General features: G+C 40.4%; 3 protein-coding genes and 1 pseudogene across 5 annotated transcripts in view; 3 read left to right on the plus strand and 1 right to left on the minus strand.

The window, feature by feature from the left end:
* The window catches only part of LOC115742481 (guanine nucleotide-binding protein subunit beta-like protein), a 59,767-nt gene extending 41,929 nt beyond the window's left edge, over nucleotides 1-17,838 (minus strand). The window contains exon 1 of the transcript XR_007198686.1: nucleotides 17,801-17,838. The gene's annotated coding sequence lies outside the window, so the exon portion shown is untranslated. The remainder of the gene's footprint in view (nucleotides 1-17,800) is intronic.
* On the plus strand, nucleotides 742-7,759 carry LOC115742441 (eukaryotic peptide chain release factor GTP-binding subunit ERF3A). 2 transcript variants are annotated; one of them, XM_030676728.2, is made up of 19 exons: nucleotides 742-883; nucleotides 1,412-1,453; nucleotides 1,595-1,669; nucleotides 2,409-2,462; nucleotides 2,612-2,707; nucleotides 2,906-3,017; nucleotides 3,294-3,339; nucleotides 3,461-3,532; nucleotides 3,812-3,874; nucleotides 3,952-4,106; nucleotides 4,232-4,296; nucleotides 5,169-5,319; nucleotides 5,991-6,096; nucleotides 6,189-6,324; nucleotides 6,434-6,498; nucleotides 6,601-6,765; nucleotides 6,862-6,934; nucleotides 7,018-7,089; nucleotides 7,369-7,759. In XM_030676728.2, exons 1-18 carry the CDS (start codon nucleotides 880-882, stop codon nucleotides 7,071-7,073), a joined length of 1,536 nt encoding a protein of 511 aa, XP_030532588.1. In that variant the 5' UTR covers nucleotides 742-879; the 3' UTR covers nucleotides 7,074-7,089; nucleotides 7,369-7,759. The 2 variants fall into 2 exon arrangements, with proteins under 2 accessions (XP_030532588.1, XP_048136307.1); XM_048280350.1 differs by having other exon boundaries at nucleotides 747-883; nucleotides 1,592-1,669.
* On the plus strand, nucleotides 9,853-12,181 carry LOC115742496. Of its 2 annotated transcripts, none has more exons than XM_048280352.1 (4): nucleotides 9,853-10,264; nucleotides 10,519-10,701; nucleotides 10,812-10,871; nucleotides 11,580-11,723. In XM_048280352.1, exons 1-4 carry the CDS (start codon nucleotides 10,019-10,021, stop codon nucleotides 11,658-11,660), a joined length of 570 nt encoding a protein of 189 aa, XP_048136309.1. In that variant the 5' UTR covers nucleotides 9,853-10,018; the 3' UTR covers nucleotides 11,661-11,723. The 2 variants fall into 2 exon arrangements, with proteins under 2 accessions (XP_048136309.1, XP_030532673.1); XM_030676813.2 differs by lacking the exon at nucleotides 11,580-11,723 and adding an exon at nucleotides 11,736-12,181 and having other exon boundaries at nucleotides 9,858-10,264.
* Nucleotides 12,974-22,774, plus strand: LOC125315467 (annotated as a pseudogene).
* Nucleotides 22,775-25,550: the final 2,776 nt, after the last annotated feature.

The raw sequence follows: 25,550 nt of genomic DNA on the forward strand, positions 1-25,550 counted from the left end.
TGGGCAAAATTGGAAAGTTTAAATTTGAATTAGCTGCCGCACTATAAATTAGGACTTTTTTGAACAATTTTCTTATTGTTTAACTTTTAATTGTTTGGAAAACATGTGGCCACCTAAAATCAGAGCAGAGGAAAATTTAAAGTTAAAAAAAAGAACACACACACATGTGGAAGGGAAACCATTGCAGGAGATTGGTATTTGGAAGAATGATTTTCTCAAATGAAAAAGATGTAATATTTTTGGGTTAATATCTTGAAAAACCACAAACTGTTACACCCGTGACAAATTTGCTCTCCATTAATTTTCGTTAAATTTTCTTGTCTCTTTGCTGAATTAGATGACACGTGGCGTTGACGAGTGTACTAGTTTGAATTTTTAACATCCGTTTATCAGAGCTGTACCTGTTTGGGGCTTTGTGGTATTAACATAATTTATCGAAAAATAACGTAAATTTGTCGCATATGTACTTATTTGAGGTTCTTGTTGGTAAAAAAATTAGTTGAGGAGTAAATTTGCCATAAGTGTACAAACTTGAGTTTTTTGTGATAAAATTAGCTTGTGATTAATTTGTCATATGCATATTAGTTTGAAGTTTTTAGCCGTATTAATCTATTTTTTTTACCGCTCAATTTTTTTTTTAAATTTTTTTATGGTCTTTGACAGCTCAACTTACCTGGGGTTAAAGAAAAGCGAAACCCGGAGCAGAACGCAAGACCACCCCGAGAACCGTACTCACGTATAAATACGAACCAAACAAGGAATCTCTGCGCTTACACCCCTCGCTCTCCCCATCTCTCTGCCCTAACACACATACTCTCTCTCTCTCTCTCTCTCTCTCTCTCGTGCGCGCCCGCCAGCTTCGGTGAATCTCTTCTCGATATGGGTAAGTCTCTCAACGCTTCCCTCGAGCATTTTCGATCAATTCATGGGTCTTTTCCGGATCTCCTTTGGTTCCGTGTCCATCTCGGTCGGAGTGATTACGCTGGTTCGATTCCGAGCTTTCTTATTGTTGTCGTTTGATCGGAACTTGGGTTGTGGATCAGTGGGAATTTAGCTCTCGGTTGATTTGGCCCGTTTACTTTGTTGGGTAGGAGCTTTCTCGGAAGTTAACTTACTCGGTTTGGTGTTATAGCCCCTGGAATGGAATTGCCTCTCTGGGTTCGTTTGGCTTGTAATTATTGAGTTGGGGTGCTAAAGCTTTTACAGTAAGCCGTAGTTTTTGGGGAAAAAGCAACGACGGCTTCTGTCTTTTATTAAGCTATGTTTCTACTATGGTTTGCTGTGCTCTTGTGGTGCATTGGTGATGCGATAAGAAACTGAGTGAATGTCTGTGTGACTATGTGACTGTTAGTCCTCATGCTGAATTCTGCGAGTTCCTGAGCGTAACATTCTTACTTTCTCAATATGATAGATCTTGAGGAAGACATTCGGTCGTTGCAGCTCGAATCAGCAGGTACTGTAAGGAGTCTGACTACATATGTTCTCTGCATTATTTTCGTTTATCAATCCTTTCTGTGGAGAATCATGGGTTGGACATAAGTTTTGTTATTGCATCTGAATGTCTTTCAAGAGCTCAGCGTTTCAATTTTAGCAGAAGATAATAATGGGGCTATCAATCCTGAAGATGCAAAGCCAGAAGAAGTGGAGAAGATGGATAAAATTGATGAAGGTTGGTGAGAAATTGACAAAATGTGTTTCTTATGTGTATCTACCAAGGATTTGACATGCATAAGTCGCTCGAGTGTGAGAACTTTTGTGTTGGTTGCTCTTCCCATTGTGTTGATTGAGTTTGCCGATTTGTTTAATTCCCGTAATCTGCAGCAGGTAATGCACGTTTTGGGTCAATGAAAGGGATTTGTGATTTTGATTGGCAGACTAGTCTATCGACACACATGAATTGCTCACTTCGACATATTGACGCACCTGTCATGCATACCTATGATGTGCAGCTTGTACATTCTAGGGACAGCATTATCAGTTAACCATGACTCTGGTTCTGCATCTATTGGTTGTTATATTTTGTTGTTTTGATTTTTATTTTGAGTTTTTTCGGTGAAAACGAGGATTCATTGTGTGCCTTATAGGTGACTGTCAATTAGGATTGCCATTTGAATAAACTGCTCAGTAGATTCAGACGCTTGGTAGGTTCTAGCTATAGCCACAAGATTCTGGATATGTCTCAACGTTGTTCTTAGCTATCTCAGAGCTGTTTCTTGCTTTGCTTTGTTGTCAGTATATTTCTTTGTGTCACACCCACCCTTCTCACTCAAAAGGAGAAAAAAAATTAAAATTCGCATTTTGGAACAAGAAGCAAGAAACTATTAACTGATGAATCATTCTTTAAGCAATATGCATGCCTATTTACTGCTTTCCATATTCTCATGGTTAGTTAGGATGGTCTTTTGCAGGTTGGAAGGAGGAGATAGCTACAAACTCTCATCCAGTCCAGGTTGAGCAGAAAGGTGCTATTCTGAGGTTCTTTTGTCTTATGGTGTGATGCATTCAAACTCTTTGCAGCCGATATGATGCATCCATAATGTGACTGCCTGTTCTTTATTCCGCATTATCATGTGTTTAAATCATTTGTTATTGATCTTGCTGTTTGGATTAGGTAAGGAAATAGCTGTTCCGGAAGAAGATGATACCGCAGATGCGATGGAAGAAGACACGAAACGACATTTGAATGTTGTTTTCATTGGCCATGTTGGTACGTTATTTTGATTGCCTTTCTTTCTCTTTGATTAATTTCTACCTCATTTGAGTTTGACATTTGAATGTTGTTTTCATTTGCTGGTTGTAATGCTGCAAATTTTTACATGTCTTCTGCTTGTGATTAGTTCTGTTTTTATGAGTCTTTCACTGATTCTGTTGGCTCATTAATGGTTGAAAATCTTGTTGGCTGCAGATGCTGGGAAATCAACAACTGGAGGACAGATACTGTTTCTCAGTGGTCAGGTTGATGATCGTACTATACAAAAATATGAAAAAGAAGCCAAGGATAAAAGCAGGGAAAGTTGGTGAGACTTCTGTTGGATTTGAGAATCTGATGATCATCATTCGTGCGGCTTCTCTATGACTTTTGCACAATGAAAACATAGATTTTGTGATTGTATCGAACGTAGCTCTTTCAATAGCTAGTGGTACATTTTACATGAGTAGATGGTTGACTCTCCTTAGCTATGATATAGTGAATGTCAGTTTCTTGTGGGAGCTGTTTTCTATAACAGGGCTTTCTTGTACATCGCACATTGGTGCTTTTAACCATGTTTTATTGATCATTTGGTCTGAATCAGGTACATGGCATATATTATGGATACCAATGAGGAGGAAAGAGTTAAGGTAACATAATATCGGTCTGAGTTTCATGAAGTTCCTGTTTTCTTAAGAGTTATAGAAGTGCTTAGGACTAAGGTTCTGCCGGAATGGGTTTTGAATTTTGTAAATATGCTTGCTCCTACAGGGTAAAACTGTTGAGGTTGGAAGAGCACATTTTGAAACGGAGACCACTAGGTTTACTATTCTCGATGCACCAGTGAGTCCTTTGTTTCCCGTGCGATGGTTCTTTGTTGTTATGACTTTATTATCTGCAGTTTGTCTGCTAATTACACATTAAGGAGTTAATCAAATGCTTGTGCCAAATTTTTCCTGTTCTTGTGAAGAATATGCAGAGAAGGACCGATTGTGTTATTGTGTTAGGCTTGTGCTATGCGTGCAGAGAATGTTTCTCATTCTCATAGGCATTTACTTGTACATGGTCGTTTTCCCTTCATTTCTCTCGCATAGTGTTTTATCAAGCTTCTTTGTTCTTTAGGGCCATAAAAGTTATGTCCCCAACATGATCAGTGGGGCATCCCAGGCTGATATAGGCGTTCTGGTAAGATAGTGTTGTCACTTCCGCATTATCATTTGTTTCGTTGATTTTTTATAAATCTCTCACTGTCTCGTTCGCAGGTAATTTCTGCTCGCAAGGGTGAGTTCGAAACTGGGTATGAGAAAGGTGGTCAGACTCGTGAGCATGTTCAGCTTGCAAAAACCTTGGGTGTTTCTAAGCTACTTGTAGTCGTAAATAAAATGGATGATCCCACTGTCAATTGGTCCAAAGAAAGGTGATTCCTGACTCACACGATTCCCCCCACCAAACAAAAAGAACAGCTGATATGGTGATGCACGCACATGCTTGCTGATCCTGTATTTTAACAATATTGAGTTCTCCCATTGGTCTGTTCTCCAGGTATGATGAAATTGAAACCAAGATGACACCTTTCTTGAAATCTTCTGGTTACAATGTTAAAAAAGGTAAGTGATAATCTTTCTCCTGCGTCTTGTTCACTTTGAATACTTATGTGCTAGAAGATTTGGCGTCTGATTAAGAAATTAGCTTGACAGATTTCTTCCATCTCCTGTGAAGGTGGTTGGCTTAAATTCAGGATAACATCCCTGAGCTTACTTTGTGGTCATTTCTTCTATGCATGTTGTTGTTTTTTAACAAAGCTATCTTTCTACTTACCTCAACATTTGCAAGAAAATATTGAGGAGCAAAAGGAGAATATAGGATGGTTTTTGTTTTTGAATTTTTTTTATTTCATCAAGCTGAGATGGAGTGTTGTGAGCAAGTAGAGTTGGCAATTGGTATGATAAGCATTCAAGAGATTTATGTTGTCAGGTAGTTAATCCAATTGAATGCATGGATTCTAACTAGAATTAATAATATATTGCTCTTAATTACAATGCTGCAAGCCACCTATACATGCAGTTCCTCTCCTTCCCTCCTCTTTTCTTTGATCACTCATGCTTTGATGCATATGCCCCCACACACCCGTTTTTCCCGGTTTATACTAGGACAATCTAATTTCTGTGAGTATATATTCTGTTACGTTAATATCTTCCTTCCTATGGTAAGTCCTATTTAGAGAGGAGGCAGAAATTTTCTCTATGTATGTCAGGGTTTGAGTATTGTCTACCTGATCAAAGATGGTTAGACATTATGACTGGTTTGTCAGAGTTTGTTACAAATTGCAAATTCTTTGTCATTGTTACGCGGTTCTGATATGCAATGCTCAAGTATGAAAATTTTCATTTGACAACTTTTTCTTCGCATAATTTTCAATGTGAAATTTAGAACCCTGTTTTAGTGTTCATGGTAATTACTAATACTGATTTTGTTGCAGATGTACAGTTCTTACCTATTTCTGGTCTGATTGGAATGAATATGAAAACCAGAGTGGACAGAAATATTTGTCCGTGGTGGAATGGTCCCTCCCTCTTTGAAGCTCTAGATGCTATTGAGGGTCCTCCGCGTGATCCCCAAGGCCCTTTTAGGTACAATGAATTGTCAAGAGCCTCTATAACCTCTTCCTTACCATTACATGATTTTGCTTTTACAGTTGATAATCAAATGAAACAGAATTCTCTTAATGCCTGAAATTTGTGATTGCTGCTACAATATTATGACTGACGTTTTGTTTGACGGATGTGTTGTGAGGATGTTCTGTCTCGTTTTCTGCTGATAATTATCCATAATTGCCTATTGAGCAAATTATCTATGCACTTGAATGGGGAGCTGGGACTAGATACTCCTTGTTTCTCTTCAAGGACTATGTTCCGGGATTGATGTCGTCACTCTTCTGAATCTGAAGTCTTTCTCATTTGAATTTGTTGGTGTTGGTGCATATGATGTTTATATCATTATGGGCCATGATTTCTTTTTTTCTTTATTTAAAATTTAATTACCGATTTCTTGAGAAGAGCAAGAAAAAATTAACGAAATTATTTTATCTGTATTCTGTGAGAAATGACGTGGCTTTGGGTTGATGGAAATTGTTTGATTAGTAAACAGTTGAACACACACTTTCTTTCTCACGCACACATAAACATGCATGTCCACACACACTTTCAGGCTGTGTTACGAATTCTTCTATGGACTTGCTTTTATCTGTCAGAACGATGCTTAGATTTTGCTTGTGCAGTTGATCATTTGAATCAACTTGCAGGATGCCTATAATTGACAAATTCAAGGACATGGGGACGGTTGTTATGGGGAAAGTAGAATCTGGCAGTACACGTGAGGGCGAAACCTTGATTGTCATGCCAAATAAGGTCAAATTACTTGGCTTTATTTTGATGCTATTGAAGGTAGATATATATCAGCCTTGATTTTGACACTTCTTCCCTTTACCTGTCTTTTGCAGGCATCAGTTAAAGTGCTCGCAATATTCATTGATGAGAACAAGGTTAAACGTGCAGGACCTGGTGAAAATCTCCGGATTAGATTATCTGGGATTGAGGAAGAGGACATATTGTCAGGATTTGTCTTGTCGAGCATTGGTGTGTCTCCCACCCTCTGCCCCTCCTAATCTCCTTTAGTGTTTGTGAGTTAGGCAATGTACAGCACTTCTTAAATGTGACCCTCTCAACTTCTTTTATCCATGTGCAGCCAAACCAATATCTGCAGTTACTGAGTTTATTGCTCAACTGGTAATCCTTGAGTTGCTGGACAATGTATGTATTTGGACCTTTGTGTTTTATCTTTTGTCATTTCGAATGAGCATTATGCCTTATGTCATTCATGTATTTGATGCCTTGACTGCATCACCATCATAGGCAATCTTCACGGCTGGTTATAAGGCAGTGCTACATATTCATTCGGTGGTGGAGGAATGTGAGATTGTTGAGTTGCGACAACAAATTGATCCCAAGACGAAGAAGCCAATGAAAAAGAAAGTTTTGTTTGTGAAGAATGGTGCTGTTGTTGTATGCCGGATTCAGGTTGATCTATGCTGGAAGAACCTATAGAATTTAGCATTATCTGTCTCTTGCCTTTTCCTAATATTGACTTCATCTTCTTGTGAATATGTATTTCAGGTGAATAACCTAATATGCATTGAGAAATTCTCTGATTTTCCACAGCTTGGAAGATTTACCCTTCGCACCGAAGGTGAAAAAATCATATTTCCTGTCTACATGTCAAATCGATGATTTTTGCTTTACACTTTGGACTCACTTAGTAGATCTCCTCAGGAAAAACAGTTGCTGTGGGGAAGGTGACTGATTTGCCATCAATTGCTAGAGCTTAAACAGTTTTGGTGTTCGGTAGGTTTTTCTAATGGCTGTCCTTTTTCACTTGCCAAAGTTTAAGGAGCTCTTTTTTTTTTTTTTTTTGTTTGGGCCAAAGTTTAAGGAGCTTGTGAATTGTGATATCCCGACACCACTGTTTATCATGCGTTAAACGGTACAGATTACATTTTTGAAAATGCCTTTCATCATGGTAGACAGATTTAGCTGAGTTATCGCCCACAGCTTCATATAACTCAACAATAGTTTGTAAAAAAGAGTTTTTATCCCAGATACTGAAGAGTTGTGCTCTTACAGGAGGCAGAGATGCCATAAATCTCAAGTCTACCACATTGGAAGGGCTACAGCTATGTTCTCGAATTGTTGCGGCAGCACCTTTTACTTGGTCATATATGTTTATCCTTAATAGTCTGTACTGGAGCATGGGACGTGATGGAGAGCAGCGTCGATGGTGGTTCAATGCAGATTTAAGTGTGTTCTTACATCATTGTGCCCTGTGTGTTTGGAAGGGGTAATTATAAAGTCGTCAGCTACAATTTCATACAGTTAAAAAAGAGTTTTGGTAATGATTTTGTCGAGATGAGCTGGATGGTTTTTGTGCTGTGATCTCATAGGAACAGAATGACGTGAGCTATTTGATTTTGATTTACCCGTAGGAATCTATAGGTCCATTGTCCTCTTTACTCTCGTCGTCCTTTGAGTTTACATTGCTTCTCTTCTTCTCCTCTTTGAATTTTCTGAGAGTTGGAAATATTTGCATACACTTGAAAAAGTTATTCAATGATTTCTCTATTGCAATGGGACAATAGTCCAATGTGCACTTTGTTAACTTGTCCTTTATAGGTCCATACGCACTGACTTTGAGCATTCGAATGTTACTATGTCTTTCATTATGTTCTATTTTTTTGAAGTTTGGTCCTCTGCTGTGGTCAGCCATGGTGAATCTGTGATTGTGGCACCTGCCTAATCTCTGCTACGACAAATGCAGACATTAATTTCTTCCTTTTACCCTTTTACAGGTTCACATTTGCCACCTTTTTCTGTTTTTTTGGTCAATGGAGAAAAATAGTCGGTGGTTTCATAGCGCGGCATGGACGGTTGATGTTGCACGCATATATTCGGCACATCTATTCATAAATAGATAAATGTCTTCTGTCGTGGAATTAAGTAACAGAAAGACTTTTCTTCTTCTTCCACTGGCCGTTGACTTCAAATGAGTCGTTCGCCTTTGTTTTTCTTTTGGCTTTTTGAGGCCTTGGAAAACAAAAGGCTCGCGGCCATGGATGAGCCAGACCGCGAGTGGCCCCAACACTCGTCCTAGGCTGTTGCTGGGGCTCGCGGTTGTGGACGTGCAGACCATGGAGAGCCGTTTCACCAATCAATGATGGGCGGTAGCATCACGGGCCAACTCGTGAGTAATGCTGATTCTCATCCTCGGCCGTCGTTGGCATTGTTTGGCTAGATCTGGTTGGCCTTGTCTTCCCTGACCTTGGATGAGTCGCTGTTGGCATGGCTGCAGATCTGGACCAGCAGCGAGTTCCTTCCCTCTACCTTCTTGGGAAGACAGAGCCCAGCGACGAGTTCCTCCTCCTCCATGGCGATAGAGCTCTTTGTTGAGCCTCGAGATCAGACTCGATTGGCCCCATTCCATCGAACAATCTCCACCCCTTCCTAGCCACCTCCTTTGTCGTTGCTTGTAGTCGGCTCCATTGTTGCTCATTTAGATCTAAATTTGGAGGACTCCAGATCTGGTCTTGCCCTTCTCAGTGTCCAAAGCTATCAGAAGATTCCCATCGGTGCAGATCTTGGTGGTAGTAGCAAATATTCAAATGGGAACTTTCAAGACTGAAGAGGGGAAAGGTTCCATGTGAACGTCACTTGCACATGGGCCTGGTTGACTAGCTGGTGATGCTGCTGGTCTATGGCCAGTGACAAACGCAAGCTAGGATGGCCGTACAGGCAGTGCTCTGTGGATGGAGAAGGAAGAGAGAGGAAAATAAATTTCTTGTTTTTTTTCCAACAATGTCCACATGTCAATCTATGAATGGGCTAAGGAAACACCAAATATTTTCTCCAATGATAAATTGTAGTTCCCGCGATCCTTTCTTTGAAAGAAAATGTCATTGATATTGGATTGAAACTGATTGAAATTAGAAAGTTTGAGTTCGTCGACGAGATTCTCAACAGCTAAACAAAGGTGAAGCTAGAGGTAGACAGATAGCCAAAAGTTTACTATTGATGCTCAAATTCTACTTAGCCTAGAAGGCCTTCACATGAAGGAATAGTTGTATGATGATAATGAGGCTCGGACTCCATCAACATAACAAGATTTATGAAAGGAATCTACTAGCATGACCGATCGATTATACCGTCGGTTATTTCAGATCACACGATCTCTCAATAATTGAGTGATTTATGTAAAACATGCTGTAATGATGCGTGGATTTACGATTGAGATTGTACGATCTCCGATAATATTGCCAGGGAAGCATTTTTCTTTGTGAAATCAAGCTACTTAACGACTTCTCAATGCTGACTTGCCCAATTTTGCCCCCTTATCGTTAGCCACTTTCTACCAAGAACGAGGAGTTCGTCGGTAAATTTTAAGCAAACATCTCTCCACACGTTATAAAAGTAACTAGTTTACTAGTAAAGGAGTCACCTCTCTTTTACGAGATCACGTTCTACTCATGTCCCGAGTAAAACTGATGAATTTTTTACCGCTGCGTTGCCTAGTTGACGATTAGCAATGGCCACGGACCATACTGTCTACAAATGTTTGGTATGTTCTCAGTGCCAAAAAGCTTTCCCGGAAGAGAACGTGATGGGAAAATAACGTCGGGAAATCCTGTCCACTCAACCGGAACGAAAGAGTTTGGGTGGAAATGTCAAAAAATGGGAACTCTCGTAAGACCCCAGAAGAATAATCAGCTTCGTTAGCAGCACAATGAGTTCGCAGGCCTTTGCTTCTTCTTGTTTGTTCTCAAGAAGCTCGTCCCAAACATCCTTAATCAAGAACTCGAATTCCCCACTCCAACGGTTCGCTGGCATCAGATTCACCGATCTTCCTTCCTTCAGAGGTGCAAAACCTCCTCTCCTGAGATGTCCCAGTACAGGAATCAGAGCAACTCTGGAAGAAAAGGATCAGATTGCGACCACCCCACTTGTTGTTCAAGAAGAGCAGCCCAATAGAGTAAGCGTCCAGTGCTATCTTTCATCGAGCTTACATATCTAATAATATGGCCATCTGGGTGCTTCGAAGATGGTGTAAAGATCAAACTTTGAAGTTATTGCTGTACATTGTCCGGTGTATCATAGGTTAGAGCTTATTGTGTCATGCAACTTCTGTGAGGGAGAACAATTTGGACTGTTTCAAGACCATTGCAGATAAAAAGCACTCGATTTCAGAATAGGTGTATAATCATGGGAGCTTTTCTTTGGTTTAAGGAAATTGCAGAGATTATAAAAGTTCTGAAGGATGCTGCAAAGACTAGAAAGGTTCCAGCAGAGGAGGTTCTTTCTGCTCTCTCCGTGATTGAGAAATCGAAGCTCGATCCGTCCGGGTTTCTTAGTACGTTGGGGGGTTCAGAATCACCAGGGAGGACGTGGATGCTCATTTTCACAGCTGAGGTTGGTGATCCGGCTCTCGTCTGCATCACGAATTTGATTCGTTAACCATCGATTGGAGTTAGTATTGCTTTCTAATTTTCCGCCCTCCTTTTTATAATATGAATTGGCAGAATAAATTGAAGAAAGGACGGTATTTCCCATTGACGGCAGTTCAGAGGTTTGATGCAGCTGTAAGTCTTGTCTTGTTTATTTTCATGGTGATCTCTATCCCCCAATCGATGCTACTGAAATGAAGCCATTGTCAATAAGGTTGCCAAAATTTAGAGAAAATAAAGGAGAGTGAAAGGTACTTCTGTGATGCTAATGACTAGTGGATATGATTTCATACTTCATCAGGTCAATCGAATAGTGATGTCTAAGTAATGCTTTTATAGAAAGCCGTCATGTGTACTTCAGTGATGTGGAGGAGAGCAAGTACAGAAAACTATCTTGCTTTCCTTGAAGTAGTTCTATATACTCCAATATCATTGTCTTCTTGCCTCATTTTAGGCCATTCTTAGCAGCGATATTGTCTTACTGATACGGTAGATATTATTGCGTGAAGTGATTACGGATCTATTTTATGTATGTAGGCAGCTTTCATAGTTAATCACGATGTTATGCTATTCATCGTCGTTGATCATTTTCTGCATGAAGCTAATTCTATCAATGATATTATTGTTCAGGCAGATTTTTTAGTTCATTCTGTACTTGATTCATTTTAATTCTCTCTCTCTCTCTCTCTCTCTCTCTCTCATGATTTTGAAGCATAACCACATTACTGATTCATCTTATTTTTTTATTGTATCTGGCTAGAACATATGAATAATTGTGAAAGGTTGATGGTCGTATACATACCGCTACATCTCGTCCTCATTTAGGCTTTGCTTGTCATGCAGTCTTTTCTTGTTCCCCTCGTGTATTATGGAGCTTCACTTTGCACTGTTAGAAATCAAATCACCTACATCACTATCCCGTAAATCCCACGTAGATCTTGGTTTGTCTATCTTTTCTCAACTTCCTCAACTTTGATAGATCCTTGTTGGGATTGCCAGGGGAAGAGGATCGAGAACGGGGTGTACCTAGGTGGGCTTGGATATTTGACATTTGAGGGTAGGTTGTCGTGGAAGAAGCGAATACTGGCCTTCATTTTCGAGCGCATGAGGATTAAAATTGGCCCTTTCAATCCGTTAGAAATCGGCCTCGGCCAACAGGGTGACAGAGAGCCAAGCACCAAGGATCCTTTCTTTATCTGGTATTTCGTCGATGAGGAAATAGCAGTCGCTCGAGGGAGAAGCGGAGGAACTGCCTTCTGGTGCCGATGTCGCCACGTGACTAATTCTTGGTAGTCTAATGATTGCTATTCCATCGACTTGATAGGTATTCTCGTTTCTTGCAACCAGATCTATCTACACTCAGTTATTTGCAGCAGAGATGAGAAAATGTAAGGAATGCAGACATTTGTACATAATCGAGGATGTGAGGTTTAAGTTTCCTGTTACTCTGTTTCGTGCAGTGTTTTTACCCCCCCAGGATTTGTTGTAGTGTGAACTCCTCAATGGCAGCTTGTGAATGACTGTAGGACTTAATGAGCTTGACTTGAATCACTAGACCCGATCACGGTCACGGCGGCGGCATGCAGCCTTTAAAGTCAAATGCCGGTTCGAAAACTGGCCATGGTAAGACTGCTCGACCGGCCTGATCCGGATTCAAAGTTCTGCTTCGGACATCTTTTGGTTTTCTTTTTGTTTTGGAACCTCGGATCATACTCAGGTGCGCGATCTGCCATCGACATTACCAAAGCGTCTTTGACTACAATCGGCAATCAATCCTACATAACCTCGCCAACGAAAGTGTTGGCTTCAATGCTATTAGATTCAGGCAAACTATGTTTTCCAACATATGAACAGATTTAAAATTTCTCTCGGAGGAGATAATGAGTGAGCATTGGAAAAAGCAATCCAAATTACTATAAGATTCGTTACACACGTATATAATAGCTTGACGAAAAATATTTTAGGATTTTTTGTTTGAGGGGAAACTCCATGAAACAGGAAAATAATTTCCGGGGAAATCATTTTCCAAGAAAACGGTTTGTTTTCTTTCGTTAGGTGATATATGACCGAATAAGTTTTCTAGTGTTTGGATCTCATTTGAAAAGTGATCTCAATCTCATGATTCTACCTGAGAAAAAGAAAATCGATTTTTTAAATAACTTTTTCTTTATATCATATTATTTTTTTATTTTATCTTTTCTTTTTCTTCTTCCGATGGCGGTTGCCGGGCCTTGGCAATGACCGGCAATGGGCCACACGAGGTTGAGCCTCGAGGGGATCTGCCGAGCTCGAGCTCGCCGACCTCGATCAAGGCTCATCATATCCGGCGAGCTGTTAGCGAGTGAGCTATTTTGAAAAGCATTTTCGTCTCTTTAGATTAATAAATTCACTTTCTTGAATTTACATATGAATTTCCGTTGAACGAAAAGTGTTTTCCGTTAACTAAGTCATTTTCGATGAATTGAACATGCGAAATAATTAAAGATTTACAAAATCCATACCCATTTTGCCACTTCTAGCAGGTGGGTCTTGATGGAGAGCAGATCCAGGTCGAACGAGACGGCGTCAACCCTGTTGGTGTACTCATCTAGGAAGCTCCCGATGGCGGCGGTGGCGTTGCACTTTATCTAACTTTGCCGTCCAGGCCGGTCGAGCGGGGAGTGGTCAACTTTGACTCGCCGCCCGTGTTGGACCGGGGCAAGAGTGCATGGCATGACTCGGTCGACCGGGACGGACGGACAACATTGTTCGGACAAATCCCGGGTTGGGAAAGCAAAAGCAAGCCAGCTGTGCAAGAATGATGGGAACATCGCAAAAGAAAAGTAGGGCTGATTTTGTGCGCTTTGAGTAAAGTAGGGCTTATCACGGCATGGTGGTCCGACAGAAAACTTGGGACTTTCGGACAAAGCTTAAGCAAAACTTTCTACCCAATGGACTCCCCACAGTTTGGCCAAAAGGAAGAACAGTTATGAAATGTATATGCACAAATTTTGAGTTAGCCAAATTTATCAAATACGTGAGGATTGAGGATCGAGAAACGCTTAGCCAATTTGTATCGGTTTGGTCCACCTAGTCGTTCGATCCATTTCCGACGGCTAGAATTTCGACCGTTTAAGACTTCCGGATTTCCAACTAAAAAAAGGCTCGAGAATCGCTGAACAAATTTTAATTTCGAACTCGTAGCAGTCGGGTGTTCAGCCAATGCTTAGCCGGGTATTCGGATGGCCGAATGTGGGACCATTACTTGGCCGGGTGATTTTCTTATTTTCTATTTTTTCTTATTCTATTTGTTTTCCTTTTTATCTTTTCATTCTGGATCGACACGTGTCGGGTCAGAGGGTCCCGACCCGCCTGGGAATTTCGACAAGCACGGGGTCAATTTTGAAATTTTTCAATATTTTAGGGGTAAAATTAGAAATCTATCAAAACTTGAAAGCCTCCACCTAATCGCCCTAATTCCAAAAAATCTAATTGCCATCCCCTCTCACATGATGTCTCTCCTCTTAGCCTCTCTCACCCTCTTGGCTCTCGCACGTCGTCTCTCCTCTCGGCCTCTCGCACTGCTCTCGCATGGATTTCACACGTCGTCCTCTTTGGATTAATGTCTTTAGTGTAAATTTATTCTAAGCTCTCTTCATTATTTATTTATTTTTGTAGATTTGAGTTAAATTAATTTGATTGAAATAATCAGAAAAGTAATAATTTATTTTATATATGTGTGTGAAATAAGCATTTAGAATACAACGTGTCCCAATACGTGTTGGAAATCTCTATTTTTTGAGAAATAAAGTGTCGGCGTGTCGTGATGATGATCTATGATTTAGGGTGTCACGTGTTGGTAATGATGCTGGAAAGCTTTTCTTCACATGGCTAGGACCCACGACTGTACTGAACATCATGGACTCAGACATGTTTGATGGAAATGTCTTCACGGATCCATGAGTTCCAGAAGCCACATCCAAGGTCCTTGGAGATTCCTTCATTTCGGGGACCCTGAATATTGAGGGCGACAAATGGGCCAGACACACAGAAAGATCATTAACCCGGCTGTCCATTATGAAAAGTTGAAGGTATTCCTACTTGGTGCTATTAAATTCCTGGTCCATGGAAGTCTGATAATCACGCACATTCAATTCATTTAACTCTTTGGCTGGTGAACAATTACAGAATGTAGTGACCACAACGTGTTCAAGTTTTGAGGAGATGATTAGGGGATGGCAAAAGCATAGTTTGGCTGGTGATGTGGATGTGCGGCCTCAACTTCTGCAGCTGGCGGGTGATGCTCTCTAGCGAGCTGCTTTCGGTGGTACCTGCGACCAAGCCAAGGACGCCATCCTCCTCCAACGAGAACAACTGGGCCTAAGGACATAAGGACATCGGAAGTGTCAAAATTTGTGTACAACGCTTACTTTGGTGCCAAATTTTTTTTTTTGAATCACTTATTTGAGCACCAACTCCGGTGAGCTTTGTCGTAAATCTTACGTTGCATCTAAGTGGCTCGTCGGAGGATCCTAGTCACCAACAAAAAAATAAAATTTTAAAAAATAAAAAATAAGCTAAAAACTAAAAAAATATAAACATAGAAAAATTTCTGGCACCGACGAATTTTTTTTATTTCTATTTTACTTTTTTTTATAAATTTTTTAGCTTATTTTTAAGTTTAAGACTGAACATGTGGACTGATTTTTCTAAATAAAATTGCCACGCGCAGTCCACGTGCACTTATTTTGAATTATAAATAACGTGGTGCTAGAATGTTTTGGTTGAAATCTCCCGCCGTTAGCACTTAAGTGATTATTTTTTTCCCTGATTTGGCACTTAAGTGAGCCTGCGAAAAATTTTGGTACCAAAGTGAGCATTGTACACAAATTTTGACACTTGATATATCCTTTTCTACCATTTAAAAAGTATATAACAAGAAAACAGAATAGCAGACTTGAGTTTCACTTCCTCAATCCTTACCATGGATTCAGTTGCAACCTTCCACAATTTTGTTGTTATATTGCAAATCATGAGTGGATCTGTAAGCTTCTTGCCCACAAGGAACTTGAAATGTTTCTGATTTTGCATATCATGGATAGTGGTTGGATTGTGATTGCAAGATAGTATGTAGGGAGATTTCCGTTTTCCAACTTCTAAACTCTGACAGAATGGATAAAAATTATTAGAGTGCAATGAGGTATCACGTAAGGTTTTCATCCTGAAGTTTGACTTGTCTTAGAAAAAAAAAATGCAGCATCTTGCCAATAAAACTTTACAAGAGAATGAAAGGAATCGACCATAAAGTAAAAGGATCGTTGAGAAAAATAGCGACCGAAATAGAGAAGGCAATGAAGGAATGAGTGGATGCAGATGATCTCTTGGGACTGTTGCTCAAATCAAACATGAAAGAAATGCAAGAATTTGGGCATCAAAAGGGCATGAGCAAGGAGGATGTGATTCAAGAGTGCAAATTATTCAGCAAAGCGGGTCGAGAGACGACTTCCATTTGGCTTACTTGAACTCTTATTTTGTTGAGCACTCACGAAAACTGGCAAAACAGAGCAAGTGAGGAAGTGCTGCAAGTCTTTGGCAACAACAAACCTGATTTCGATAGGTTGAGCCGATTACAAATTGTAATGATTCTCATTTTACTATAACCTGTTGTTTATCTTGTTATTGCTCGATCATTTAGGTCCTCTAGGCTGACTACACATTGATTGATATGCAGGTAAGCATGATACGGAATGAGGTGCTTAGGTTATATCTGCCTGCATTTATGTCGGGGAGAATAGTTCACAAGACAACCAAGTTGGGAGACATACAAGTACTCCTGGGCATTTTGCTCTTTGTGCCCACGATCCTAATCCACCATGCTCCGGAGATTTGAGGCAAGGATGCCAAAGAGTTTAATTGGGAGATTCTCTGAGGGAGTCTCAAAAGCCACCAAGAACAAGCTTTGCTTTTTCCTTTCAATTGGGGTCCTAGTGATGCGGAATGTATTGGTATTGCGTTTATGGATCGATTGGACAGGCAGAAATCCAATCGGAAGGCTAAACGGTGATGTGCCAAGAATCGGCGGATTGGATCGACGACATTGGATTGAGCCCAAATTCGGTCGGTTGAAGTGAAACGGCGTCCCGATCAATATTCACCGCCTTTGGCTATGACTAATGATGGGTTTTAGTGATTCGGGAATGTTTAGACGAGTTTTTTTTTTTTTTTTAGTATTTTTGGGATTTATTAATGACAGTTTTGTAATTTTGGGTTTTATGTTTAGAATCCTACTAGGGTTAGGATTAGGGTTAACACCTTACAAAAGGTGTGTTTATGACGTTTTTGAGGATCATCATTATTTTATTATCAAATTTCACGAGATTTTTCTCTTAAGCAAGGATTTGCTTGTTATACTCGTCGAATGCTGCGTCGGGTGGTATCAGAGCCTATGGCGACTGGCGGTGGTCTTCGTGACGATGCTCGGGAGACCGGAGCCCCACTCCTTAGGGAAGACGCTTTGCAACGTTTGAAGCAGCATTTAATGGAACGCATAGATCAACGATTTGATCAAGGCCTTCATCGTTTTGAAGAACGATTTGACGAGATAGCGGATCGATTCGAGGGTTTCGACGTTGATGTGAACCGGAATCGGTGGCATGACAGAAGGCCGAGTGCATATTTTGCTCACGGTGACCCTGTCAATAGGCCTGTTCCCGTCCGCGAGCGGGATAATCTTCTTTATTCAGTGAGTTTGGAAGAAGAAGAAACCGAAGTTTCGGATGAAGAACGTGCTGATTATGCAAACATGAATCATTATGGAGGAATTCGAAGGAAACGTTACAACGATCGTCAAAGAAGAGATGGCGGACGACGCTACGACGATTGTGAAGGTAACGACTTTAAACTAAAAGTCGATATCCCTTATTTTAATGGAGGTTTAGGTATAGAAGATTTTATGGATTGGATTGCGGATATTGATAAATTCTTCGATTATATGGAGACCCTTAGTGAGAAACGGGTGCGATCAGTAGCTTGTAGATTGAAGGGGGTGCGTCCGCATGGTGGGAGAGATTGCAGAATAGGAGAGAGCGAGAAGGAAAAGAGAGAGTTCGAACTTGGCAGAGGATGAGGAGGTTGCCGAAGCGGGAGTTCCTTCCTCCCGATTATGAGTAGATCATGTTCCGATAATACCAACGTTGCCGGTAGGGCAACCGAACCGTACATGAGTATACGGCATAATTTATGAGATTGGCGGAGCGGAATAATGCGTCGGAAACGGAGGGGCAACAGGTGGCCATATATCTCGATGGGTTGAAGCCCTTCATTCGAGATAAGAAGCCCTTCATTAGAGATAAGATTGAAGTGCAGTTTTTTGCGGAATGCATGCAAGCGAAGAACATGGCAATGAAGGCAGAATTGATGCAGCAAGAATGGGGAAGAGGGGCTACAAGAACTATAGAGGTAGCGGTTCGAACAGTTCCGTAGAGAAGAGCGGCTTCAACAATCGTTATAACGTAGAGCGAAGTCGGGATGATAAGACAGTGGAGAAGGGCCCCATGAACGAGGCGACGGACAAGAGAACGCAAGCGTAGAAATTTGCGAACCCAAATCCTTACGTTAAACCAGCGGTGATTAAGTATTATAGGTGTAATCAGCCTAGGCATAGATCTAATGAATGCCCTCAGAGAAAGACAGTCAATATGGCAGCGAAAGAAAAGGAGGAAGATGGATATTGTTGTAAACCGGATGGCGACGAGGACGGTTTTGAAGAAGAGGAAGAGGAGGAGGTGCATTGTGTTGTGGGTAGGAGGATGAATCGCAGTGCCATCAATTATTTCGAAAACCGGATGCACCATTCTGGGAAAGATATTTGCTGTGGTCATTGATAGTGGGAGCATGGAGAACATTATCGGGAAGGAGGCAATGAAGAACTGGGAATACCTATGGAGAAGCATCCTAACCCATATATGTTAGGATGGATTAAATTTGGAGCGGAAAGCATTCGGATGATCGAGTGATGTAAAATTCCATTCTCCATTGGAAAGTATCACGATGAGTCATATTGTGATGTGGTAGACATGGATGTATGTCACGTGTTGTTTGGAAGGCCGTGACAATTTGATGTAGATACTCATCATTCGGGGAGGAGCAATCAGTATAATCTCGTGAAGGATGGAGTGAAGTATACTGTTGCCCTTGAAGAACAAAAGTAAACAAGTTGCCGGAAGTAATTTCCTTACCCTTACAAGGAAATTTGAGTTTGAAATTAAGGAGACCGGGGAAATTTAAGTTTTGATAGTGAAGCACGCAATTGAGACAGAGGTTGAACTACAAGTGGAGGAGCAACTTGAATCGGTTAGGCCTTTATTGAAGGAATTTAGCGAGCTAATGCTCGAAGAGATTCCAGACGGGTTGCCTCCTATGCGTGGTATTCAGCACCATATAGACTTAATTCCTGGTGCTAGTTTTCCAAATCTACCGCACTACAGGATGGTCCTAAGGAGAGCGAGATTCTAAAGAAAAAGGTGGAGGAATTCTTGCAAAAGAGGCATATTCAGAATAGTATGAGTCCATGTGTTGTTTTTGCTTTATTAACTCTTAAGAAAGATGTGAGTTGGAGGATGTGCGTAAATAACAGAGCCATCAACAAGATAATTGTGGGTTACAAGTTTCCAATTTCGAGATTGGATGACATGCTGGATAGGTTGCATGGAGTTAAGTGGTTTTCGAAACTGGATTTGAAGAACGGATATCATCGGATTCGTATTCGGCCTGGAGATGAATGGAAGACAGCTTTCAAGACAAAAGAGGGGCTGTACGAGTAGATGGTGATGCCGTTCGGGGCTTTCTAATGCTCCGAGCACATTCATGAGGCTTATGAATCGGGTTCTGAAATCTTTTATTGGCAAATTCGTAGTAGTTTATTTTGATGATATCTTGATTTATAGTAAAACCGAGGATGAGCATTTGATGTATTTGAGGGAGGTCTTGATAGCTTTGCTGATTAATAAGTTGTATGTAAATCTTAAGAAGTGCATTTTTTTGACTAATAAGCTGTTATTCTTGGGATTTATTATCACCGCTGAGGGAATAGAGGTGGATGAGGTGAAAGTAAGAGCAATAAGAGAGTGGCCAACTCCTAAAACGGTTTCTAAAGTTAGGAGTTTCATGGGTTGGTTACCTTTTATAGGTATTTTATTAAAAATTTCAGCACTATTGCAGCTCCAATTACAAAGTGTATGAAGAAAAGTAAGTTTGTATGGGGGAAAGAAGCAGAGGACAATTTTGCTATGCTAAAAGAAAAATCATGTATCGCACCCGTTCTTACGTTACCCGATTTTGATAAACTGTTTGAAGTGGACTGTGATGCTAGTGGAGTGGGCATTGGAACTGTTTTATCTCGGGAACACAAACCAGTTTGCTATTTTAGTGAGAGGCTTAGGCTGCGCGAGACGAAGTGGAGTACTTTGACAAAGAATTTTATTTTGTCGTAAGGGCTTTAAAGACCAGGAAACATTATTTGATTGGAAAAGAATTTGTGCTATATTTTGATCATGAAGCTTTGAAGTATCTGAGTAGTCGGAAGAGGATTAGCAAAGATATATATGCGCAATGCTGTTAATTTTTACAAAAGTTTCCTTTCGGATTATAGCACAAGTCGGGTGTGTAGAATGTAGTGGTGGATGCATTAAGCGGGAGAGCTAGCTTGTTGGTTACATTAAGCCAAGATATTCTGGGTTTCGAGCAGTTGAAAGACTGTTATGCGGGCGATGATGACTTTGGATAGATTTGGGAGACATGTGGTGCTAGTCAACCTATGCAGGAATTTTATGCCATGGATGGTTATCTGATGCGAGGTAATCGGCTTTGTCTTCCTCGGACCTCATTACGAGAGAAGGTAATTCATGATTTACATGAAGGTGGATTAGCTGCACATTTGGGTAGTGATAAAACTATTGCTGCAGTCCAAGAGCGATTCTATTGGCCCCCGTTGCATAGAGATGTAGCAGGTATGTGTAAAAATATTATGTTTGTCAGATCGCTAAGGGGCAAACTAAAAATACATGTCTGTACATGCCTTTACTTGTTCCCGACAATATATGGGAAGATCTGTCTATGGATTTTGTGTTTGGCTTGCCACGGACCCAAAGAGGCGTGGATTCTATTTTTGTTGTGGTGGACAGATTTTCCAAGATGGCACACTTCATTCCTTGTAGAAAAACGTCTGATGCGGTAAGTGTGGCCAGATTATTTTTCAAAGAAGTGGTTCGCTTGCATGGAGTGCCTAAATCTATTACTTTAGATAGAGACAATAAGTTTCTGGGGCATTTTTCGAGGACTTTGTAGAAGCTCTTTGACTCTTCTTTGAATTTTAGTAGCACAACACATCCGCCGACCGATGGATAGATAGAGGTGATCAATAGAACTCTGGGAAACTTGATTCGAAACATTTGTGGAGATAAGCTGAAGAAGTGGGATGTAGCTTTATCACGGACGGAATTTACTTATAATAATGCAGTCCATAGTTCTACCGGCAAGTTGCCTTTTTCTGTTGTTTATACAAAGGCGCCGCAGCATACTCTGGATTTGATACGGTTGCCTAAGCAAGCGGATAAGAGTGTAGCAGCGGATCATATGGCTAAGCAAATTATTGAGGTGCATTAGGAAGTCAAACAAAGATTGGAAGAGGCTAATAAAAAGTACAAAGCTGCAAGAGATAAACACGGGCCCAATCGGGTTTTTGTAGTTGGTGATCAAGTCATGGTGTTTCTTTGTAAAAAACGGTTACCAAGCGGCTCTTACAACAAAGCGCAGCAAAAGAAGTACATGCCATATACTGTCAGCGGGAAGATCAATGATAATGCTTATGTTCTAGACCTTCCACATAGCATGGGTATATCCAACACTTTCAATGTTGCCGACTTGTCACCGTTTCATGAGTCCATTGACCCGTTGTATCCAAATCCTATTTCTAACTCGAGGACGAGTTTTCTCAAGTGGAGGAGAATGATGCGGAATGTATTGGTAGTGCGTTTTTGGATCGATTGGACAGGTAGAAATCTAATCGAAGGCTAAACAAGTAATGTGTCAAGAATCGGCGGATCGGGTCGACGACATCGGATCGAACCCAAATTCGGTGGGCTGAAGCGAAAACAGCGTCCGATCAATATTCATGCCTTCTACCGGGATTGAGGATGGATTTTGGCGATTCGAGAATGTCTAGATGGGTTTTCCTAATTTTTTTTTTAGTATTTTTGAGATTTATTAATGGCAGTTTTGTAATTTTGGGTTTTATGTTTAGAATCCTACTAGGGTTAGGATTAGGGCTAACACTCTATAAAAGGTGTGTTTATGACGTTTTTGAGGATCATCATTATTTTATTATCAAATTTCACAAGATTTCTCTCTTAAGTAAGGATTTGCTTGTTCTTTTCGTTGAACATTGCGTCACCTAGAATCTGCATCGGCCAAAACTTTACTTTGCTGAAAGCTAAAGTCGCTCTGACCTTGATTTTGCAGAACTCCGGGGTGCAACCATCTCTTTCTTGCAAGCATGGCCTTGTTCCAGTGATCACTCTTCATCGGCAATATGGAGCCCCCTTAATCTTAACTAGAATCGGATGGTTGATCCAAATTCGTACTTTGATCAGATTCTCTGTTCTTGTTTGCTTTGTCGTGTGCATATTTCAGTTTGTTCAATTTGTGAGAACACTGGAAAAATTCTATCAACATATGATGGAATGTTAGACACTTATATTTTCGTTAGATATCATAGGATTCTGGTTGAGTTGTTGACTTACGTCAATAGTAATGACAACTCGGATATGAATGGTTCTAGGATGAAAGTAAATTATGAATATAGTGAATATTGTGCATTGCTTTGCTCTGTGCGGGTAAAGCTTTACGTAGCATAACAGTATGAGGAACAATCCTCTTGATCATCCAAAGAAAGGAGGATGAAAATGGTGGCTACCAAGTCTACTCGACCCGAGAAAAAGAGGGCTCATGCTAAGAAACTTCTTGGAAGAATCTTGAATGATTCTGAGATGGATACTTCTGAGGACTCGAGTGAGCATAAAGAAAGTGATTCTAAAGATCACATGACTCTAAGTTTTGAGGAGTTCGGATGGAAAATGTACGAGGAAAAGCAAGCTGCTACAAGAGCTGAATATGCAAGGTTGTTAGCAATAGATAGAGAGATAGAGCAGAGCATTGAAGGTGTTGTGAGATCATCTGTTGAAGATGCTGCTGCGGAACACTTGACTAGAGAAGAAGAAGAAGAAAAGGAAGAGGAGAACATTCACCATGAGAAGATGATTAATGAATACCATGCTTTCTTGTTGAGAATAGGGAGGATGGTGAAGGTGAATGAGTACACATCGCAGAGATTAACGAGCAGAAGGTAGTAAAGTTTGAGGGGGAGCAAGATCCCAATGCAAGTGCCAAGAACAATGAGATCAATGCTGCTAATATAGCAGAAGACATTGCACCTAAGGATGCTTCAGATGTTGCTACAAAGGATGTTCCCATGTCATCAACTCAACAAGAAGCTAAGACTCGGGGGGAGTCTATTGGAACTCAACCGGAGACAGATCCAAGTGAGGCTTCAACTTTGTCAAATGAGGAGATGCTGCAGGATATTCTATTCAGATAGGGTGAATTGATCAACTGTAAGAGCTCGGAGAATCATTCTATGTTGAGATATAGGAGCTGAAGGACTTGATGGAATTCAAATTTAAAAATCCGAAGAATGTAGTCATATCCAGCGCAATTTTTGTTTCACTAAAAATTGATAATATTAGGAGAAAGATTGATAGATTTGCACTTGCAGTGGATTAGAAGTTGGAACAATTCTCTCGCTATGCATTAGTTCAACTTCTCGAAGGTCTCGCACCTTCAACCTCTAGACAAGCCCCACCTTCTCCTAAATAAAATTCATTTCATTAATCTTTTTTTTGAAAATGTAGGAAACTACATTCCCGTTTTACTTCAATCTAATTCGCAGAAACATGCCCAATTGAATCACTTGAATCACCGATTGTGCAAAGTATATTACGAGAACATACCTTATTTGTCACCGGTTAAAAGCCCCGTTTTGCGATCTCGGAGTTACGTCGTAGAACATCAATCGACCGAGAATCGGGAGGAGATTTTTCGTTCTGAATAAGTGTCATATAAACGATAGGGAGGAAGTAGGTTTTTTTTATCTGTTGAAACAACGTGACTTTTCACGTTGGTTTCCTGTGATAACTGCTAAAGGGAGGTGTTGTTGCCCGCATGGGCGCACACCGTAACTTGTGGACCCCATTCAATATAATCCAATATCTCCCACTTGCCCATGTAGGGAAAACAACTTCTATCCGCCCACCGAGAGCCAAATACAAAACTCATTTTATTTTCGCAAAGTTCATAAGGGCAAATAACCTGTGCGACTAGCATACTTTAAGAGCTCGTTGTTACATATACGTTAGGAGTATATGACAGCTCAAAAAAAAAAAAAAAGGGCATGACCACGGATAAATTTCAGTATCTTGTACCCTAGATCGATCGATCACATACATATCTAATAGGGTTTCGGGATTGTCAAAAACGCAGCGGAATATAATTCTAAACCCAAACTCTAGATAGGATCCATGCGTATATTGAAATCTATAGGAGTTCAAGACATACCTTTTGTAGATACTAATAAATTGACGATCGGTTGTGTACGGATTAGCGCCCCTAGCGTTGCGCCTCTACCGGTATCCACACACACGAATTGAAGTCTCCAACGATCCAAGTGCTAGCTTATAGATCTTGGAACTTCTCTTGCTATATTGCCTTTGATCTTCGAGACTCTCTCAAAGATCTAAGAATAAAGAACGATTCTCTGTGTTTTCCCCTTTTTTCAATCGGCGTATCTAGGGTTTTTCCCTAGTCAATATCTATAGCCTCAATATTTACGCGTAATAAAGAAGTGGGGCCGGGCGATTCGGGCTCGCTAAACCACCTATCTCCAATCGTGCGTTCAATTGTTATCTTATAACATGCATGATTGTGTAGATATTTAGAATATGAGAATAAATTAAAATCTACTTCTTAAGTAAATCAAGGTGCAGAGAAAATATGAATTCGGTTCGCTTTTGTGTGCGACCTCGTAGGTTCACTAAATATTAGCAGTGTGCTCAAAACCATTTTTGGCCCACAAGTCATAAGCGATCTCTAGCAACACATTATGACTACCTAAGTATAGTGAAGGTCCTTTTTCGATACAACCTAATCCACAACTAATGTTAGAGCATCAACCTTGATTAGTTCCTAGGGCATACCGCTAACGATATCTCTCTCTGGATCTCATTCAAAAATATGATACGTTATATTCGCAGTTATGATCACACTCAATAATCATAACCGACCCGCTTGTGAACATAATCCATAACGTGACACAAATCTCTAAATCGATCTTCCTCATCCATTAGACCTCTTAATCTCATTTCAGCTCGCTTTTCTAGAAATGCCCCTTTAGATCGAATCAATTTTATGACCATAAGTAACACTCTAAGATAGCGAACACTAAATAGAGATCTCAAGAATAACGAAGAGTCATGAGGGTACTTAAAAATGAGGAATTTTATCTTCGAGAGTCTCACACGGCATAGAAAAGTTGAGATCTAAATTTTTGCAAACTCTCATTAGTCAACTATGCATACTTAATATGAAATTTGTATTACGGTATTTTTCTCCTTCCCTATGGAGCGTATGTTTTTTCATTTTAATACTGTACATATGATTACTTTTGACACACTCGGTGCCTTACTTGAGTTCACGTAACAACTTCAGCCAAAAAGTTTTCGTCAG

The sequence above is a fragment of the Rhodamnia argentea genome, chromosome 6, assembly GCF_020921035.1.
Source record: "Rhodamnia argentea isolate NSW1041297 chromosome 6, ASM2092103v1, whole genome shotgun sequence".
Lineage (NCBI taxonomy): Eukaryota > Viridiplantae > Streptophyta > Magnoliopsida > Myrtales > Myrtaceae > Rhodamnia > Rhodamnia argentea.

Bases quoted from the DNA above. Each gene is read 5' to 3' on its own strand.
- LOC115742496 (XM_030676813.2), top strand. From the start codon at position 10,019: ATGAGTTCGCAGGCCTTTGCTTCTTCTTGTTTGTTCTCAAGAAGCTCG. The intron at 10,265-10,518 runs GTAAGCGTCCAG...CTTTGGTTTAAG, and splicing joins AAGAAGAGCAGCCCAATAGA to GAAATTGCAGAGATTATAAA. The intron at 10,702-10,811 runs GTTGGTGATCCG...ATGAATTGGCAG, and splicing joins TGCTCATTTTCACAGCTGAG to AATAAATTGAAGAAAGGACG.
- LOC115742441 (XM_048280350.1), top strand. The intron at 3,533-3,811 runs GTGAGTCCTTTG...TTTGTTCTTTAG, and splicing joins TTACTATTCTCGATGCACCA to GGCCATAAAAGTTATGTCCC. The intron at 6,935-7,017 runs GTGAAAAAATCA...AGATCTCCTCAG, and splicing joins ATTTACCCTTCGCACCGAAG to GAAAAACAGTTGCTGTGGGG.